Source organism: Lepeophtheirus salmonis, unplaced genomic scaffold, assembly GCF_016086655.4.
Source record: "Lepeophtheirus salmonis unplaced genomic scaffold, UVic_Lsal_1.4 unplaced_contig_791_pilon, whole genome shotgun sequence".
NCBI classification, from domain to species: domain Eukaryota; kingdom Metazoa; phylum Arthropoda; class Copepoda; order Siphonostomatoida; family Caligidae; genus Lepeophtheirus; species Lepeophtheirus salmonis.
The window spans coordinates 186,273-208,379 of NW_027296089.1; the positions used below are offsets into that span (position 1 = coordinate 186,273).

The window sequence follows — 22,107 nt, forward strand, 5'->3', positions numbered from 1 at the left end:
TCGGAGTAATTCCTACCTATCTTCTTGCTAGATACGGAGTAGGATTTGTCTTTATTTCCTTCACCCTCCTTTAAAGCTACTTTTAGCTAAAGGTATAAAGTAAGAGGTAAAAATAAGGACCACGGGATCAATGTCGATCCAAATTAGTGGGAGGGTGGTGGGTGTTAATTCATTTTCGAAAGCAAGAACATCGTTTAAGCACTCTTAAAAAAATTTTAATTTCCGGCCAAACCTATTTTCAAAGTAATAAGAAGAATCATTAAATCCTTTGTATGCTTAAAGTGTTAGAAATATCATTTTTATGTTCATAAAGTACAGTTTTAATGTCATATAAAAGATCAAAGGTAACAAAAACGGTCAACTACTGCTAAATTGTTATTCTTGTGTGTCTACTAGGGTCTTCAATTTGCTAGGCTGATATGCTAATTCAATCTATTGTTGTATTTTCATGAAAAAGTACTGTTTGTAAAGTTTCAGTCTTCAAAGGGTATTTTATGAAATCTACCTATAGCCATTTAAAAATGAATATTTTAATGCCATTCCCTATTTGTAAAGGGATTCAGAAGTTTCAATTTTAAAGTTATGTTTCCGAATTTCTAAAGTTTAAATTTATGTTCTTGAATTTCAAAAGTTTCATTAAAGTTCCTTTTCGGAAGTGATACATAAGAATAGAATGCTTATTTTTCATTATGACGAAAAAGAAATTGTAGGCCAACCAAATTCTTCGGATACTCCAACAGTCAAGACCACTGTACTTACCTACAAATCGAATCAAATAAGTAGCAGATTTCAATCCTAAATTTGATTGCAAATGCCTAAAGTAAAAGAATTTAATATTATGTGGAGTACCAAAAACAAATGAACACATAGAGTGACAACGGATAATAAGGGAAACTGTTTACGGATAAATAACAAATTCATGGTGTAAACAAATAAATGAATATTGCTTAAAGGTATCAAATTTCATTACAAATACCATATCGAATATTTTTAATATTCGTAGTATATATTTTGGATATTTTTGGATTGATATTATATATAAATTCATTTCCCTGATTGCATCCAGATTAATTATGAGTAAAGATGTACAATGTACATATATATGTATTCAGAAACCCCATTCCATGGTGCAATGGTGCAAAAAGGATCCTAGGAATGAAGGACATACGTATCGGTCCGTAAAAACATCGGACCCATAAAAAAAGCGTGATGGAGGAGGGATTTCATTAAGAAATCAGTCATAGGAATCAGGGCCAATTCAACACTACTCATGCATCATAGTCATAAGAATTGAAATTTTCTAGAGCGCGAGGTGAAGGAGCAGGACTTATGATACTGAATCAAGGCTTTTGTTCACATCAATCGATTTTTATACGATTGGGAAGGGGAGGGGGAGGGGGTTGCTGGGTTGTTTCTTGTTAAAGAGATAAAATTTGTTATTGCTGGAGTTATAAAAATATGATCTTTAAATCCTACTACTTTTGTCATTGTTTCGTCGCAGCTTATATAATAAAACGTAATGATACCTAAAGTACTATTATCTCAAATATTCTACAAATTGTCAGAGTTATCATGTCATTTTTTTAAAGATATACGGGCAAATCATATCATTTAAAACTTAAATTCTTATTATAAGAAATATAACTTTCTACATTTAATTTACTATTAGTATATTTAATTATGTTGAGGTTGTCAAGAAGGAAGTGACACAACAAATAATCCTTTTCTTCATTGATGTATGAACAACTTTTGTAAAAAAAGAATCTGTAAAATTAAAATTTCAATCTTAAAAAATGTCCCATTTTACCCCCACATCCATGTATATAAAATAAAAATGTTTTTAGGGGGAGGAGGAAAGAGGGGTCAAAAACTTATTGGGAGCTGAAGCCCCTCTCCTCCAATTTGCTGGTGATGCCAATGGTGCGATTTTTTTGTCAATTTTACAATGTTTAGTATAAAAGTTTGTTGAATAAGATTAAATTGTTAGATTTTTAAGTCGTTCTTTCACTTTGTCATTTCCTTTTTTCCATTTAAGTTATACAGGGTGATAATAATGTATTATCAGTAGTTATTCTTTATATCATCAAAATTAATGAGTACATTTTTGATACCTCAAATTCTTTAAAATAATTAATATTTAATCAAAAATAAAATTGTAATGTTTTAATTAAAATAATAAAAATAAAATCTTGTTATTAAGATTAATTAAAAAATAATTTTTTAAAGTATTTTAATTGGTATTTACAAATGCAAAATGGATTGAATATTTAAGCAAATATTACAAATCTAAATAGCGTAATTTTAGTAAATTCTAAAGCGGTCATGACTTGTTTAAAACGTTTAGGGTAGAGTTTTACCCCAGTTCTCTAACTACGTAAAAAAAGGATGCTCACTAACGGAGGGTTAGGAGGCAAAATACATCACATGGGGCAATTTTTACTAAATGACATGATCATCAATCTACCTCAACTATCTTGGAGTTGTTAAGATCCAATATAATAATACAAATCCTTTAAACTAGAGGGATACACTATTATCATGTATTAAAGATCCTATTAAAGGAATGCTTTAAAATATGGAAAGTTTTTGAAGAACCAATATCAGGGATAGGATGGACAGGATCCGTTGATACACGTAGGTCTTCGGATGTAAAGAAGAGATATAACATTTTCCCAATAAAAAAAGGAACATCCTTTAGTCGAGAAAAAGGCTGGTCTCACCTAATCACACAAGGCATATCTGAATACAATTAAAAAAATACATGCAACAGAAAAAAAAATATAAACAATTAAAATGACACAATGCATTACAATTGAATTTGGTCAAGATTTGCGAATAATTCAACCTGAAGTCTAGAATGAGGGATCTTTTATTTTAGAAAAACAAATATTGAGTAGGTGTAAATTGGTATTAACTACGGAGATATTAATGTAAAGTGGTGAAATTTATCACATATACTCTTTGAAGAATATAAAACATTTTCCAACTAAGATGATTAATTTAATCTTTTATTGATCAAAGTGTTCATATGATCACAATAGGCGTTAATGGACTAAAGTTCCAGTTCAAGTCGGCAGCACGGGCTATTCATGTTGCAGAGAATTTTTTTAAATTTGTGCGGCTGAGATAATGTATTAAAAAATAATGGTAAAAAATTACTTTATGTACAAAAAAAAAAAAAAATAAATAGAACTTCAATTACCTTATGAATGTTTTGTGTTCCACAAATAAAACGAACTGAGCTTAAGCCAGCTCCATGCGAGTCCATTGCCATTTTTCCTGATGAGACGACTTGTGGGTGGCACTATTACATTTGTAAAAAATAAATAAATAAATGACTGATAAAATAAAATTGTACAATGCAGAGGGTCTGACCACGAAATTAGCGTGAAATAAAATTGGTAATATCTCATAAATAGACATTCTTAGATATATAGAGATATTTAGCTTGTAGTAATGAAGAAATAGAGGACATTCAAGATAGTGAGTAGATATGAAGATCTACCCTAAGCAAGAATGGAAAATATTCACCATGGAGGTATCTGAACTCAGGTCTGTATCATTTTAGGAAATACCCTGAAGGGCAGAAATGATCCTTGAGGAGTGATCAAATGAACTGTAATGTCAAGTTTGGGACGTAGATTATTATACCAATTGTGTGTTGGGTTATCTTAAATTCTCATACGACTAAAACCTCTATGGTAAACTTAATCAAGGGTGTTCGGGAGCCTCGTAAAGAAGGCCTGTGCTTCCTTCAAGAGCAGGATTGGGAAAGTTATTGAGGATGAAAGAAAGTATTTCGACTGAGTGGATGCATCCGTCAGCAATCAACTCATAGTTTTAATTATTAAAAAAAAATATATATTTAATTGTACTTTCTGTGATAAGGTTTTTTTCACGCTAATTTAATCGCCTGACCCTGTAGTATTATTCTTACAGATAGACCCAAATAATTATTGGCACAAAAGTTCAAGATAGGTCCAGTGCAGCCATCCACTCGGATATTAATATCCTGTTTGGAAGTAATAACTCGCTCTGTTTTCCATGTACCAGCAGAGCGTATTTCCTCTAATTCATCATCTAATCGTGCATTTACAATCTTCATGGCAGAAGAGGACGAGGAGGACATGGGACGTGGGACATAGCAATGAGTATGTCGAAGTATATCACAAAAGACTTTTGAGACAAACATAGAACATGGAAGAAAATAATTTGTATTAATATTTTATAAATCTATAAAATAAAAGTTTTGTTCCTCTGTGGAACATGCAAAACAATGAGTGTACACTGTACACATGAGTGGTCCTTAAATTTGTGGTTTTATTTTCGAAATATTGATGGATATATAGGACGAAGTTTAGCATGAGCACGGTCCTTGTCTTTCCTTTTTTTAATAAATTACCCAAAATACTATCGATGAAAATAATACCACACCCCTTTATGTTTAAAAAAAACAACAACCCAAAATGTTTTTTTTTTAAAAAACCCCAAAGAATTAACGTGCTCACCCTGACAATTTGAAGAATGTTTGGGAGGAGAGAGCTTTATTTGATCAGCTAATAGCATCCGTGAGATAAACACAATTTCCACTCCGTATACAGGAAGGATATATAGACTAGAATTGCTCCAATGTCGATCCTAAATTCTACTATGAGTCTAACAAGGACTTACACTTATAACACCTCAATCCTCAGTGTTACTCATGGCAAGACACATTTGTGATTACACTTGATAGTTTATACTTATAATAATATATGTTCTCTCCTCAATAATAAAAAAATAATGAAAGCCCCGTTAGAAAATCAAATCATATATTCAGCAACTACAAAAGCTGGGTAATATTATTTTCATCTTTTATTAAATGTCCACTTTTTCGCTATCGTTTTTTTTAAAAAGTCAAATCCGTTTCTTGATGAAAATTTCTCACGGAATGACTCATATATATGTATATGCCCCAGATCAAACGATAAAATTACACTACTAGAGTTGAGCTATTAGGGAGGCTATTTATATTTCTTCATTATTTACGAAAGAAAAGAAACAAAATTAAGAACCACTCAAATAAACATAGAAAAATATAAATTAATTTTTCACCTATGACGGTTGCTTCGTGACTGGTACTTTTCCTTTAAACCACTTCGCCTTACGGGGATTTTGCCTTGATATATAAACAAATGAGGTTTAATCGTCATTATTGTTAATTTTTGGTTAAAATTGATGTTTCTTTTGTACTTTTTAATTCAAATGTGTAATGTTTATTACTATAAAAAGCATTAAATCTTTGTTTTCTGTTGGAATAATTATGGGATTCTGCCCCATATTTAAATGCATACTATCAAAAAACTCACTATGTAATAAGTTCGAACCAGAAACAAAACATGTAATAATATTCAAATAATAAGAAAAATAAACAAATTAATTTTTATATTTTCAAATTAAATTGTTCATTAAATTTAGTATTGATTCAGAAAGTAAACTAAGAATATAGTATAATTATATACACTTAAAATTCGTTGAAGCACCCTATAAGTCACTTGTAATGGTTCCTATAATATGGTTTGAGATCCATTTGAGGTAGAAATTCCCATTCCTATACATACAACTTGGAGGCATTTGAGTCCCATCCGTGACGGCGCAATGGAAACTATTTTGTACTCTTTGGATAAGTAGTAAAGTTCATGAAGAGATGAAGATCATCGTTCTCATGTTTCCATTTCGATTCTTATTTTTCCAAATGTACTTTAGAGCTTTAGAGTTTTCTTCACTTACGTTTCTCATTTCCTCATCTTCTCCTATGACCCAACCTTTGAGTGTCTCTCCGAATCCTTTCAGTGGTTTGCCTCACCACAGCCAAATGCTTTCTTCTTACACATCCTGGATCATAACAAAGTGGAAATCCCTGCTCTTGTCTCATATTATGCATGTTCGTCTATCCACGAATCCTTCAATCCTTTCAATTTTGGGGTAGAATCCCATAATTATTCCAACAGAAAACAACTATTTAATGCTTTTTAGAGTAATAAACATTAGCAATTTTGATTATTAAATCCAAAAGGTAACAACAATTTAAACCAAAAATAAACAATAACGAGGAGTAACCTCATTTAATTCTATATAAAGGCGAAATGTCCTAAGGCAAAAGCACCTAGCGTCAAGTTGCTTGTTTTGTCATAATAATAATCTTTAAAAAAATAGATGAAGTATAACTCATTATAGTTAAATAATCAATAATAAACTATAAACTAAATTAGACATTTTCATATTATTTGATGAATTCAATAATTCATATGTTACTGCTAAGGGTTACTTGGCATTTCTTGGGTCAAAGAAGGAGCAGGGAATCACGTTAACTGTTACTGTCAATGTTATTTCTTCTTAATGTTTAGACCCTTTCGGTGCGGGCAAGCATTATAATGTAGCGTGAGAATATTATAAGAAATACATTATTTTGAATAAAAAAAAAGTGTTATAAATACCAACATATATGCAAAAATATGAAAAATACATTTCCAATGGAATATTAGAATATTCCATTGGAAATGTATTTTTTTTTTTTTTTTCAACCTGAAAAAATAAACAGGCTTAACTGGAATTTTCATCAATTTCTTTTTTTGCTCATAAATTTTCCATTTTGAATAAATTTAGAAAACGTTTCTCTTCGTATAGTTGTTTTTTTGAGGCGGGAGTCACTTTTTAATTTATAACTTCATTCGCTATATAGTTTCCTTGAGCACCAAAAAACAGTTTTTGTGTTTTGAGTACAGAATAAGCCCCATTTTAGTACCATGTTACATTTCATCAAGTTTAAGTTTTATTTGATTATATTTCCACATATTTCGTCTCGACTTAATAGAGCATTTTTGATGACATCATAAATTAAATCATAATTAAAGGAGACATGGCGTCTCCTTTGGGCTTAAAGCTGAAATTTTTAATACATAAAATGTTCAATTTACCAATCAATCTTGATTAAACTCGACTAAATGCCTTTCAGAATAAAAAAAACAGTATTGAATACTAATTTATACCAATAATAAATAATTACATTTGAATTAAATCAAAGTAATAGATACTGAAAATCCTTAATAATGACTAAATTTGTGGAATTAATTATTTGTTGGATAGATAAAAGTTGGATAATTAGAAAAGAAGGTGTCCGCATGGGGTGGGCTGGAGGGGCTATAGCCCTCCCCCAAAAAAATAAAAGAATTTTGCATTTACTACAAAAATTAAGGTTCCCTTAATTTTTTGTAAATAGCTATTGATTTTTAAATTTTTCTAATCAAAATTAATATTTGATTTTTTAAATTTTTTTCCAAATTTTTTTTTTTTTTTTTCAAAAATATCCGCCCCCCTAAAAAAATAAAATCCTATAGATGCTTCTGAGAGAAAATATATTTTTTTCTTTCCATTGTAATAAATAGTTAATTTATTGTCTATAATCTATATTATGGAAATTAGATATATAACAATGTAATAAAATATTTTTTATACTTTTAGGTAAGATATATAATAAAACTAGGCAATAGATGGATAGATTTTAGCCAGACTATTTAGATAGACTAATTTCTTTATTTTGTTTATGCTCCAAAATACAAAGCATCAATAATGCTGACGTCAGATAAAAATGCTCTATACATAAATACTAAACTATGGAACAAGTTTTTTTTAAAATTTATAATACGAATCAATAGAAAGACTCTAAGGAAAGTGGTTCGAATACTTAATTAAGACCAAAACTTTCGAGGCAAAATATTTGATCTTTTCCATAATTTTACTAAGAGTTTTATATATGAATTCCTTTGTAGTACAGAGGATTAATGTTCCGATCCCCCAAATCTATTTTCCAGAGTATATTCTAGAAGAGGAGGGGATTTGAGGATAGCTAGACTTACGATTCGACATGGACTCGAAAATTAAAACATTTATTAATACATTTTCTAAGAATCGTCTCAATTTTTTGCAGGAAAACAGAATATTTTTTTTGTATCGTCACGTCTACGTGATAAAAAAAAACATTAGGGAAAATGTTCTTAAATGAATGAATTCGGGTAAGCTTCACATATATATTGTACTTCAGCTCTTTGTACATACAAAAACAGAAGTGATTATACATATTTAGGAAAGATCATCAATTGAACAAAGGATGCGTGTATATAAAGGAAATTCAAGTAGTATGGCTGTACTATTAACGTAGAGTAAAAAATAATGAAAAAATAATACATACATACAACAAAGGTTAAAACCTTTTCTATACGTTTTTTTTCTCCATTGCTATTCTGTTGGGAGTTGATATATCTACTTTTTTCAACCAAAAATTACCCTGCTTAAGATTAAATACTGCTGAAATAAAAGGAGTTCGAGTTCTTAAAGGTTGGATACATTTTGATTATATCCAGGGGCGTCCACAGGGGTGCGGTTGCAGGGGCAGTTGCCCCACTCCCAAATCAAGGAATTTTTGTCTTGCTCAAGAACAAATTGTCATTTTGTAGGATAAATTTTAATGGGAAAACAGGCAATAACAAATTTTTATAGGATTTCTTTTCAAAAAAAAAAAAAAAAAAAAAAAATTGAAAATCCATCAGTTAGCTGAACAAAACATATGTCTTATTTAAAAAAAAGTAAACCAAAAACTCTTCTTTAAGTTTTTTACCTTAAATGTTTTAGATTGGTGCTCTTTTACTCTTTTATTTTTTGAAATTTCAACTATCTGAAGATAGAACACTCACAAGTAATTGGATAAGGAGAGAAATATCTGTTTTTTTGATTGTTTTTTTTTTTTTTGGGGGCAAAAGGAATATTTGGGAATCTTTTATCTCTTTGCTTTAAAAAAATTTGTAATGAAAAAAAAGAAAAAAATCACCTAATGCATAAATAAAATCCCGTTGTGCAATTTGGTATTCATCTAACAGGAAATGGAGTTCAGACGAGGAAAACTCCCTTATTGCAGCTATCAGTAACTGTTAAGTGTTTATTGCTCAACAACTCACAGAATGTAAGGTGATTGATATAAGAAATCTTATATTGGTTGTCGCCAACTACATTGCTTTAACCCTAAGGATTCCCCGACCACAAGATTCATCGTGGAATTACTCCATCGAATTGATGCAATCTTTTCTATCGATATCTCTTAGGCTAGTTATTCATCGATATAAGAAATAAACTACTTTTCCTTTTCTTTTAGTCATTTTGGTATTTTTTGTTAAGTAGGGTAGGGAGGAGGGTTAGGATTTGTAAAATTTAGTAATAAAGTATTCATCAGTCTTGATTTTTCTTTATTTTGTTGGTTTTTTGGTAGTCTTCTAATGTTGAAAAGTTCCTTTTTTTATGAGAAAATGTGCTACTTCCTCTCAGAAAAAGGCGCACCAAATAACTATAATATTATCTTGAACTCAATGTGTGTAGGTTCGATATTTACTCGCTTCTAGAGAAGGAAATATAAATTATCAGTGATGAGAATCCAATATAGAATGATAATGTTAAAAACAAAACAAACGAAAATCAACATGGTTGATATATCTATATTTTGAATAATGTTTTAGAGGAGAGAAAGAATATTGGTTATGACGTTTCATTAGATCAGCTACAATCAGCTGTGACAAGAAAGGAATGGAAAAAGGATATAAACAAGGAAAATTGCTATTAGTACTCCGGAATCGATCCCCAATTCTACTCTGAGTCCAACAAGGACTTACAATTATAACTACGGTACAAGTATTCAGGGGTACGCTCCGCCTTTTATGAGCACACACGAATGTTCAATCATGTTTTGAATATTATTAAATCTACACAGGAATTAAATAATAATAACAACTCCTATGGAAGAGAAAACTCATTCTTCAAAGTACCAATTCCAAAAAAACGGGTCAGCTAAAAAATACACCGCATCACTGTACATTATGTATATGAACTATGTCAGATACAAAAAATATGTATATACAAATAAATAAAAGAAAAACCTCCCTCAAAGGGAATATAAATTATCAACTACATCCCTTTGAAACGAATGATGTTTTCTACTCTAATTCCAAGAAAAACTTACACTTGTAACTCTCAAAAATATTTAAAGTCATATTTTTAACAACTCTATTTATATTGCTCTACAATTGAATTAATGTACCATATAGAGCTAGAGCGGGCTTAAATCTCAATAAGATATTTAATTAGACAGCTCAAATGGAGCTCAAATATCAAATAAAAAGGTTGGGACGACCTCTATGTCTTTCTTCCTAAACTATTAAAATACATACATCTAATGTAATAATTCAACGATAGGATCTCATCGATATGAACAAAATACACATAGATAAATTTTAAGGAAACTCATTATATAGAAATTGATGGATGGTTATAGATAAGTATACTTAATATTGAGCCCTATCTTTATAACAACAACAAAAAAATCGATGATTTATAGAACATATTGAGTTTTTCTTACTCTTCTTTTACAAATATAATCATATATTTAATATAGATATATTCTATACTAACAGAGGAAGGGAGAGAGTTGATATGGAATATAATTTTTGGCATGTTATGGATTTTTTTCTTTTCAAAAAATTCAAAATAATAAGCAACTATTGGTACTTAAACTAAAATATAAATATTAATGTAGGCGATTTTTGTATCAACTTATAATTATGCACATAATTAGAAAGGTCACGGCTAATTAGGATAGAAACCAAAGGGACTACTGCTTCGATTTTTGGGAGAGTACTTAAACAAAACTTTGAATTATCCTTCCTTTTGATGAAAAAATATGTAGTTCTGTGAGAATATTTATAGATATCAATCATGTGTTACACCTTTTAAGGTTTTTTATATTGTTAACCCCATTTGATGAAGTTCTTTGTAAATTAGTCTATTTTATTCAATAAATATATCATACACCTTCCATGATGGTATTTGAGTCACACAATTCTATCAAAATCAATCAAAAATATTGAACTATTATTTTCGCAGTTTGAGAATTTAATAATAATGTTTGTCCCTTTAAAAAAATTAACCAGGTTAATTATTTTTTTTTTAAAACCTCGGGATTTGAATTATTTATATATTATATATTTATTCAATATGGAAATCATACTAAAGTAAGATCACATCGGTCTTTAATATGGGACCCATATCCCCTCTCGTCCCCGTTATCGGTCTTTGAATAAGTCCCAAATATTAAAGCACACTCTACAAGACATCATTTTCAATGATATTATATTTAAGTATCTGAGCTTACCATTTGATTAAAAATGGTAAACTTTAGGTATCCTTAAGATACGTGAATATTTTACCAATATTCTTAATTTAGCCCTAATAGGGCTAAAATAAATATAATTATTTTCAAACAATCCTGTAACTCAAATACTATCTCCGAAGGAGTTTGATATATTTGTCTGTTTTATTTACAAAATCTATCAACTCCAAGCCCCCGAGATGGAGTCAATTATGATACTATTATGAGGAAACCCATTGTAAAAATGAAAAGTATACACGAGCTCCTTGACTTTCGAATGGATTTTATATATATAATTTGTACACAATAAAAAGTATGTACTTCAAAGGCTTTATCGGAATAATAAACCCCTCTAAATTATTCATAAATAACATTTTCTTTTCTACTTTATGCCGACCATAAACCAATATTTGCTCATCCGAAATAGGAGACATAAATTATATCAGAGTTACTATTTATATATATAAAAATAACTGGAATCTTCAATAATTGGGGGCATAAATTATGACTGTATTAGGTAACCAAAAGTAAACATATGCTTACTGAGTCCTATACAAGGGAATGCTCTACAATTGCAAAAACTTGTACCTAATCCAGATGCCATATGACTGCATCATGACACAGTTTTTCATACTCATAATACAAGAGGTTAGATGACTAATACATTAATAAACTTCCCTTTGTTTTCACTTGAAGTCAGCTAAAGTAGTATTTAGCCAATTTGTAATTTTAAAAACTCTTTGAAACCGAATAACTCAGGAATTAATTATGCTATAGTGCAATAATTGGTGTCATCTTTTTTTACGTCATTCAAGGACTTCAAATTAGTGCAGTCAACAAAACAAACAACTATCAATCTACAACTAATACTAATAATACAATTTGACTGTAAATCAATATTATCAACTGTCCGTTTATGCACAATTAATATTTTTCTTTGTGAAGTAAAATGGTTACTCCGTAGGAGAATTCAGGCAGTGATTGAGGACCATGGAGGTCATATTGAAAATTAATATACTATTAAATCAAACCAAAAAAATCGTAACAACGGATTTCTTCAGTATCTGGATGAGCTCAAAGTTTGTTCCCATTGTATTGCACGGCCCAGTCTACAAGTTGTGACTTGTATAAGCACACTAATACTATTCAAGCTACAAGTTAGTATGACTTGTTACGCCTTGTTTATTTAGAACATCAGTCATTATAATCACTAACAAATAGTTGATGCTACTATCATTTTAATGGATCAAAAAGGGGATTTTATTTTGTATTTACAATTAATTAACTGTGTGCATTAGTGCATATAATGTGCCACAGAATAATTCAAATTAATATGTAATTTTTATCAAGTCCAAAATTAATAATTAACAGCGATGCTAATGTGTTGTATTTTTTTTTTTAACTCTCCCGTTTTTTTAATGTTCGAAACATGGTGAGTGGATTTTCTTTTCCTAAGCCGTTGTTATTATTATTTAATTCCTGAGGAGTGAACTTTCTTTTCTCCTACAACTAACTCATAAAAAACTTTTTTAAAGCGTATAATAAAATTTGATTTATAATTATGTGTCTGTATATATGTGTTTCGGGGAATGTGCAAAATGCCAGTTAGAGAGGGTAATCTATAGAATTTCCAATAGAATATAACTACATTTACATTGTCAAGTGAAATGATTGTGGGTAATTTGATTATTAAACAATTCATTGCTAAGCAATTTGATCATTAAGGATTTGATTATGATACAATTTCATTGCAAGGAATTTGATACTCTACTTTATTTTCATTGAAATTTATATTGTATTCTCACAATGAAACTATTGTATGATAATAAATTGTCACGAGAGACTCAATTCTATTTTGAAAAATATAGCTAGGCCAACAGGTGGACAGCTGGTCCCAACGGCCCCTTCTAATATCCTGTGATACACCCCGTCCCACAGAATAATATTTTCAGATGACTTAAACAATAATGAGTCAAACAAAACTGTATGATAATTTTTTTGTTAGTGGGAAATCTTATCTTTCTAATGAGATACAGATGACTAAAGCCATATATTGTAAAAATACTCAAGAATGATAATAATAGTTTAGAGCCTTCATTTGCATTATAAAAATTAATTCGGTACCCTTAGAATCAAATCTATTAATTACTAATTATTCCATTGTGACGGTGAATTTTTGCAACTTTAAGTGTAATTTGCGATATTTCCAAAGGATTATTCGGAATAAATTGTAGTATGAAATGGACGATAATTTGTGGAGGAATACAAATGCAAAGAATTAGTGAGCAGCATTCAAAATTCATGAACAAGAACGGGAGTACGCTAGTTATTTCATCAGCGGCAATAGGTCTTTGTAGAAAAGTAATCCAGACCCAATTTTAGGAAAAATAATTCAAGCTTGCTTTTGTGTGGTCAGAGCACATATTTATGATCATTTACTTCGAATAATTAATTAATATAAACGGTAATTTCACTCAAAATCACAATAAAAGACTAATTACAATATTATGGTGTTTATTTTCATCATTTCTGGTTATTGGGTACCATAAATAATGTACTTATATTACATAATTTTATCTGTAACCCGTGGATTACATTTGTATTCTTCGACGAAAAGTCGTCCATTTCAGTCAATAAACCATTGTTACTGAGCCTTTGGAGGCACTTTGAAGAAGCCCAAATTGATCGTTAAAATAAAAGAATAAGATGATGGTATATTTTAATTGAAAGGGGCCATATTGGAGACAATATAAGTCTCTTAAATAAATAAAAAAAGTCTAAAAATAAGGTTTAAATGCTTGGGTATCTTAATGTATCCCTCAAATTTGAATACAAAGGCTATAAGTGACTCAAATATACCAATAAAATTTTGGCCAGTATCTAAGTATATATAAATTACAAAAATGATTTGTAATTTTCTCCTTTTCTTGATTTTTATTCAGGATTGTTTTTGTGTAGAGGCACCCTAACTCTAAAATAGATAATTGAACGGCAATTACATAATATGATGAACCATATGAAGGTGCTTGATATCAAAAGCAATCTTGGACACACATTACAATTATGAAATGTGTATTCGATTACTTCTTCCATACACTCAGAAAATTACTCAGATTGTAACCTCAGAGTAATTTGATTACTTTCCTGAAGTTCATCTTCAAGAAACAGGGAAAATATAACAGGAAATGATTACATAATGATCACAACATCTGTTACAACTTGACCCTTCAATCTTCATTTATGTAGAATTAGTTGAGTTATAAATAAAAATCTTAGCAAATACATCTCTCAACTTTTTCTTCAAAAATTCTCCGACACTTCCCTCCAAATCCTAACGGAAGTGCTACTACCCTGGGGTTTTAACCACACCAACAGTAAATATAGCAATATAAAACTTTATTTGCCTTAAGTGGTTGTTACAAATGATCCGTGTTAAAAAACCCGGAAATAAACATTGCAAAAATGACAACAGCATGTTTTGGAGATCAGCTACAATCAGTTGCAACAAGGAATGAGGGGATGAAGGAAATAAAGAAATAAATTGGGCAGAATGACTCCTTTGTCGATCCTTAATTCTACTCTGAGTCCAACAAGGACTTACAATTATAACTCCGCAATTAACCTGGATGTTACTCTCCGTCTTTTAAGAACACACACAAATGTTCAATTAAGTATTGAATATGGTAAGAAAGGAAGTTAACTAGTCGTCAGGAATTAAGTAATAATGACGACTACTAAGTACAAGACAATTCATTCTTCAGATTTAAAAAAACGGGCCCGCTACAAAATTTTAAACGATTTAAATCACTAATTAGAAGCATCAATGAACAAATGAATTACAGATATGAATTCATAATCTAAAATAGTAGTTGAAGAATAAAATATTTAACTTTATATACTTAAATGGACAGATTAGTTTCTAATAATTTAAATTTGAAATAAAATTAGATATTTTCTATACAGCATTTAACATTATTTGAAACTTCCATTGTTAATATCATAATTTGTAAATTACTAAGAAAATAATGAGGAATTTAAAAATCGATTCATTTGTTTTAGAGCAGAAATATAGTATACAAAATAATTTAGAAGTTTATTTCTGTCCCTGGGGTGCTTATTCATCCCAGATAAATAACAGAGGATTAAGGTAGGTTACCACAAAACTATAAACCAATTGGCGAAACGAAGGCCACGTGATCAATATTTGTACAAATATATTTAGATACGCAACAACTTTTTCTGTTCGCTAAGGATGTTGATTATACTTGAATATTAATCAATAAAAACTACAAACCTTCATGAATTCACCTTTTTAATTGAATGGACAAGGTAAATACTCCAATGGTAAAAAGTCTTACATACGTCACGAGGAAAAATAAATAAAGAAGTAACATCATGTAATCTTGTACGACAACTTACGGGGACAATGTCGCTCCTGTATAATATACATAGTTAATAACAATCAAGTTTATACAGTGTATAGCATAGAAGATCTATGTATTACATATAATATACATCGAATGTATGTTTGATTTATGCAAATGAATTAAAAATGAAAATCAAATGATATACGCTTGATGAGGGAGTTCATAATATATGGAATCAACTGCATCAAATCAAATCAAACAAGAGTCAACTCCTGAAAACAACTCAAAAAGGAAAGCCTAATGTATCTATATTTCTTTCTTAAAGTTAGTTGCGGGTGGGTACATCAAAATTTTGGGAGAATCATTATTATTTATACCTCTAGTGTTGTGTCAGTTCAGTCCGGTCTTAGCGAAACGGGACCGTTAGCCTGAGGAGATACAATAGTGCACACTTTTTCGCAAGATGTCGCTTTTCATGTGACGTCACTCTGTCATTTTTCTTAATACCAACACAAACTTTCCTCCAAAAAGAAACAGAAAAAAGGCCCAAAATCATATAGTAGTTGGCCAAAAAAGTCAATCATACCAACCGCTATTTATATCCTATATATTTCTGCACCCTTTTTAAAATAAATTACATATTATTAAAATCTACATAATATTTTATTCAATACTATAAATTATAATATTGCAGAGTAATGTTGATTAAAAGAGCATTTATGATTAGTTATTATATTATTTCTATGAAGAATTAGCCGAAATTTCTTCATAGAAATAATAAAATGGTTAATATATATATTATATAAACGACGAGGGATCAACAAGAAATTGTAGTCCTCCTGTTCATTTGGAAACGGAGGATAAGTAGTGAATCAATTATTAATTTGTATATTTATTAAAATAATAAATTTTGAAATAGCCATGACGTATCAAGAGAGAAGAGGGAATCAACAGTTCAACAGTTAGCGAGGTAAGTCCGTGCAAAGTTATTATTCTACTTTTTACATGTTACTACGAATTAGGTTTGGGGTTCGGTCTGAAAATCTAAGAGGAGTCTGAGACCGCTAAGATTTTTAGTTGACCGAAATAATTCAGTTCCATAAAGAAGTTCCGTCTTGAACCGGCCTCAAAGAAAAATTAGTTCTTGAACAACTAAAATTCAGCCTAGACCGATTCTGTAGATGAATTGTTAATGACATATTAAAAAAAAAATTTAAAATAGACGCAAAAACAAAATTAAATGTGTTGCATATTGATATTTGTATAACTCAAAAATCAGGATAGGTAAGAAAACTTGGTCCATAGATTGAGACCGAAAACAATTGTCGGGAGACCCAAATCGTCGTAGGTCAATAAATTAAAAATATTACTGATATTGCGGATATGCCATCCTAGAAGTCTAATATTTCAAAACAGAGAAATTATGACAGTTGCAATGGATTTCCTCCGATTCATTTTTATTGTACAAATTTAAAAACACCCATATTCATAACGAAAGAATGGAGTTTCCTAGCTTAATTCTCTAAAGTAACAATTTAAGCTACAACAATTTGGCCCCCACCCACCGATATTGAGACCGAAAAAATCTGTCACAAATTTGAAAACGTTTAAATTTTGGTCTGAGATCATGGTTTGTATCGAAATATTGGTCCAAACGGTCTAGAAGAAGATTACTTAAGACTAGTGTTGGATCAGTCCTAGGACTGATTGCTTAATTGGTCTTTTTCCCCCGATCTTTTTTTAGCATTAAACGGTCCTAAGGACCGTTACCTCGGTCCTTTAGTCTGACGGTCCTAGCTATCTTTATAGCTCCTCTTTATTGATAGCTAGGATCGAATAATGTAAAAACGTCTCTGTCAGGTCAAATTCAGTCCTAAAAACCTACTAAGTTCGGTCTTTCATGACGTCAAATAACTTTATTTTTTCTTTTTTTATCAGTTCTAGTACTGATAGTCCAAAGGGCCGACTAAAGACTAAAAGTAAAAAAACAACTATGAATAATAATTATGTTAAGGATTCACATAGCCTCGATCAAAAAATATAAAATATAAATCAATGTAGTTAATAATAAAGATGTGTCACTGAGCGTCTGCATTTTGATTGGTTGGGCTGAGTGAAGTCACAAATATTGTACTCATTCAGAAATGGAAACAATAATATTAATACAACAACGTGAGTTAAGAATTTAGCCAGGTGGAGGATGTCCACTTGTCAAGGGATCTCGAACCTTAAGGCGAGACCCAATGAACAAGTGTTTCACTCTGAGGATCTCATCTCCTTTAGTGAAAAGATATTTCATTGTGCAAGTCCTTCTTCATATCAAGGTGACTTCTGATCTCGTTAATAATTGTTCCTATCATCCTCCAACCACAGCTCCTTCCTTGAAATTATTGAAAGTCAACTCTGCTTCGTCTCCTGCTCTAAGAAACTATTCCATTAATAAGACTCCTTCAGTTTCCTGGATGTATATAACGCAGAAATCACTCATCCCTATCACATTTATATTAATTCCATTTATAAGTTGAACTTTGTGATATACGTTCTATATGGATAATTATATAAGCTAGACACTTCAAGCTCACGCCTGCTGATGGAAATGCTATTTTGTTATTGTGATTGTTGTCAGACGAATAGAAATTTCAAAATCCTTCCTATAAATAGTTATAGAACTATTATTGGTCTGTATTACAAACTATTGCAAGCATTCTAAAACTGGGAAATCCTTAGAAAATTTGATTTCCCGAGTATTATTTAAATTTTTACTAGAATATTCACTCTTTTTAGAGTGATAAGTAAAAATCCACAAGGTAGCAGAGGCTTATTCAATGCATCATCTTCAGTTCTGTTAGCAAGATAAACTATATAACAACATAAATAAAAAATTAAGATCTAGTTTTATGTTTGTTTGTATTTTTCTACATGAGCGCTTCATGTTTAAAAAAAATAATATCCACTAATTTTTAATATATAATTGATTTCTTCACTAAAATGATTGTTTTTTTTTATATTATAAAACTATAACTAATATTAAGATAATGGTGTATATACCCTATCTTAAAAAAATTCATAAAATTACGACCTAAAGGCAACTAATAGTAATAGTTGTATTATTTTCATAAAAGTAGACAGATGTTCATCTATTTTTATTTTTTTTTTTTCCATACCTACAATATGAAAATAAAATGAAATTCCCCCTTTACATAGTAGTGCTAAGCCCAGTTTGCAAGTTGAACATCTTACATTTTGAGTCAGATTCCTTGTAATCTTAGAGTAAAATACAAGTACGGGCTAGCGTTTTCCACACATATGTGGCGTCACTGAGATGGACTTGCTTACTTCTGCCAAATTATAAAAGTCGTGAGCGACACAGCTTTATTATCTAGCACCTTGATATTAATACAATTCGAAGATGATTAGCGTTATGCATTTTTGTTTTAAATACTTTAATAATTTTTCAGAGCATAATTATGATTAAGCTATTATGATACTTATGAACTATGGTTTTAATTAATATTTTATGTTATTTTTTTATTCTAAAAAAAAAAAAATATAAATCCCTATCCAAAACGTTAACTTCTATGAAATTATATTGGACTAATCTTAGTTAGAAGACGTGATATAACAATGAACTGCTCAAGAGATGAAAAAGCGCATATACGAAATTCTAGGACTGACAAATTTTATTCGGACTAATAAGTCTGATTTTTTTTTCAGGTTTTTTAGACCAATCCCAAACTAATTATGGCCGAGTCGAAACAAAATTTCGGTCTTGAACCGAGTCTCAACACTAAGACTATGAATAGAAAGGGAATTAGAGCGTTCTACAATATATGTTATAATACGTCAAAAAAAAAAACACTTGTGACTAATAAACTCACTACATATTTAATATTATATTACATTTTTTAATAAAAATGAAGCTTACATCTGTTGGAAGATAGAGTTCTAATTGTCACAGAGGAACTCATGCTGTTATTATTCCGTTGATTTTGAATAAGCTTCTCGTTGGATGAAGAGGTGGGATTTGAAGAGACGACGTAATGACACTTGGAAGAAATTTTGATGAATACTCTTAGGGGTGCTGCTGAATGTATTTTTCATAGAAAGAAATAACAAATACAATCTCTTTTCTATTTCTAGCTGTCCTCTTTCTCTAGAGAGAGCGACGGGTCATCATAGTGCAACTTAATCTATTTTCAAACCGGTTAGAGTTCAACTAAGCAAGTTGTGACGATTAGGAGAATACTTTAGAATTGTGTAAATGATATTTACTTATTAAGTTTTCTTTGAAAAAACATACTCAAACGTTCCTTCCCCAAAGAAAAGAGGAAAGGAATAAGGAGCAAAATAGCTGGTGTGTCGTTTAGTGTCCCTCTCAAGGGGGCGGAGAACGCGAGTGCTCTTAATTTTTATTTTATTACCCAATATTGTTATGTTATTTATTTTACTTTTTTGAGGAATTCCTTATTCTTCTAACCTCTCTGAAGGCTTTTTATTTAGAATATTTCAAAGAAATGTCTTGGAATCCTGAGGGATCCATATTTACAATAAAAGAATCACGGAGTCTCTCTCTTTCATTTTGATATAAAATAAATTTAGATAACTTTTTAAATAGGGCTGTAGTACAGAGGTGTGTCGGAGGATTATATATATATATATATTTTTTTTTTTTGGGGGGGGACTTGGATCTTAAGATTTTTTTTGAGAAAAAAAATTACAATTTTAAATAAATATTATTTTTTTCCCAAAAAATTAAAAAAACTAACAGCAATTCAAAAAAAAAAAAAATCTAGTTGTTTAGAAAAAGTTTCAAAACTTAAATTCCAAATATTAAATTGTCACAGATATTCAAAGAAAGTTTAGAATTATCAGGATCTTTCTCGACAACAACGAAACATGCATGCATATTACATCCATAAAGTCTCATCATACAAAAATGATAAAAATTGGAAAAAAATATATATATTACTCAGTAAATGAGGGATATTTCAGTTAAACATGAATTTTCATGAGTCAAATTTATATGTAAACGAATTTACAGACAAATTTGTACAAACTTTATATTTGTTACGAATACCATATTTAATTTGAAGTTCATTTTTTTGTAGAGGGAAAAACAAAATTGCAATTATCACCGATTTTTTTTTTTCCCCATAATTTTTTTGATTTTGAATAAATTTAAAAAATGTGGTTATTCGTATGGTTGTTTTTTGAGAAGCCAATCATTTTTTGATTTATAACTCAACCCATATCTAATCTCATTGAGCTACAAAAAACAGTTTTTATGCTTGGGTATAGCACAATCCCCCCTCCCTCCCTAAATAAAAATATCGGCCCCCGTTTTAGCCTGACCAAGCTCAAAAGAGTGCCCCGTGCAAAATTTCAGCCTCATAGGTCCAACAGTGTGTGCAACACACACACAAGCACGGAAAAAAAATAGGTAAAGTAATTAAGTGAAAAAAATGGCGAGATTCTTTATACTGATATAATAGCTATCACCAATATAATAATATATATTAACCCTTTATTAGCCGAATGATTAAAACGCTGTTGAAAAAAAATAATCTTTTAAAGATCAAGACTTTTTAAATTTTTAATTATATTTTTAAATATGACTCCAAATGGCATCATCTGTCCTTAATGTATGCGTATAATAATATAAAAACAGATTTTTTTATAAACCATATTACCATATCTATTTATTCATAATTTTTTATATAATTAAAAAAAAAAATTATGGCCTTACTATTATGAAATTCAATAAAACAATTACAATCAATTAGCAAACATAAATATATCTTACATTTAAAATATGTTATCCTAGAATATTTTTGGCATTTTCTACATCTATTTTTTCTAGCTTTATGGTACTGGCCAATTTCCTGTTTGATCATAGCGTATGTCATCATTGGGGAATGGTATAGATAGGTTTTTTTCTAATCTTAGCTATATTTTCAATATTATTATTTCTAGGTGGAGCCTTATTACTTACATTTTAGCAATTTTTATGGGATGGATGAGGGATTTAAATATTTTATTATAAATTCTGTTAATGTTTTTCGATTCTTAGGTTGCAAGTTGAAAAGTTTGCAATGCCTACGATATAAAAGCCATGCATTCACTTACACAATTTCCATGATATGCCAAAATATTTTTATGTACATCGTCGGGTTTTAACTTCAGTTCTATATAAGGTGATCAACATGTCTGCTAAATCCAAACCGTCTATATTCTTATTGTACATTGATACAATTTTTGGGCAGTCTATATTCATTATTTTCTTAGTAGCTTTGAACCAAAGACCTATTTTTTCAATTAGATGGATACCGACAACATTTCAGCCAAGTTGAATCACACTATTGTCAGAACTTAAAATAGCTAATCCTGAATTGATATCAGTTCTGTAGTTGAACGATCCTCTTTATTGTTGTTTGAATGAAATAAAAAGTGATTTCAGAAGACACACATTCAGGGATATGCTCTTTAAGTGGCAATTGCTTGTATACCATTTGA

General features: G+C 30.0%; 1 protein-coding gene across 1 annotated transcript in view; it reads right to left on the reverse strand.

The window, feature by feature from the left end:
• LOC121122491 (2-amino-3-ketobutyrate coenzyme A ligase, mitochondrial) overlaps window positions 1–19,931 on the reverse strand; it is a 28,019-nt gene extending 8,088 nt beyond the window's left edge. Inside the window, exons 1-4 of the mRNA XM_071893973.1 lie at window positions 19,867–19,931; window positions 19,520–19,810; window positions 3,938–4,176; window positions 3,203–3,304 (exon numbers count right to left, since the gene is read on the reverse strand). Of these exons, the coding sequence (XP_071750074.1) occupies window positions 3,203–3,304; window positions 3,938–4,176; window positions 19,520–19,562 (384 nt within the window). The 5' untranslated portion in view covers window positions 19,563–19,810; window positions 19,867–19,931. The remainder of the gene's footprint in view (window positions 1–3,202; window positions 3,305–3,937; window positions 4,177–19,519; window positions 19,811–19,866) is intronic.
• Between the last annotated feature and the right edge of the window lie 2,176 nt (window positions 19,932–22,107).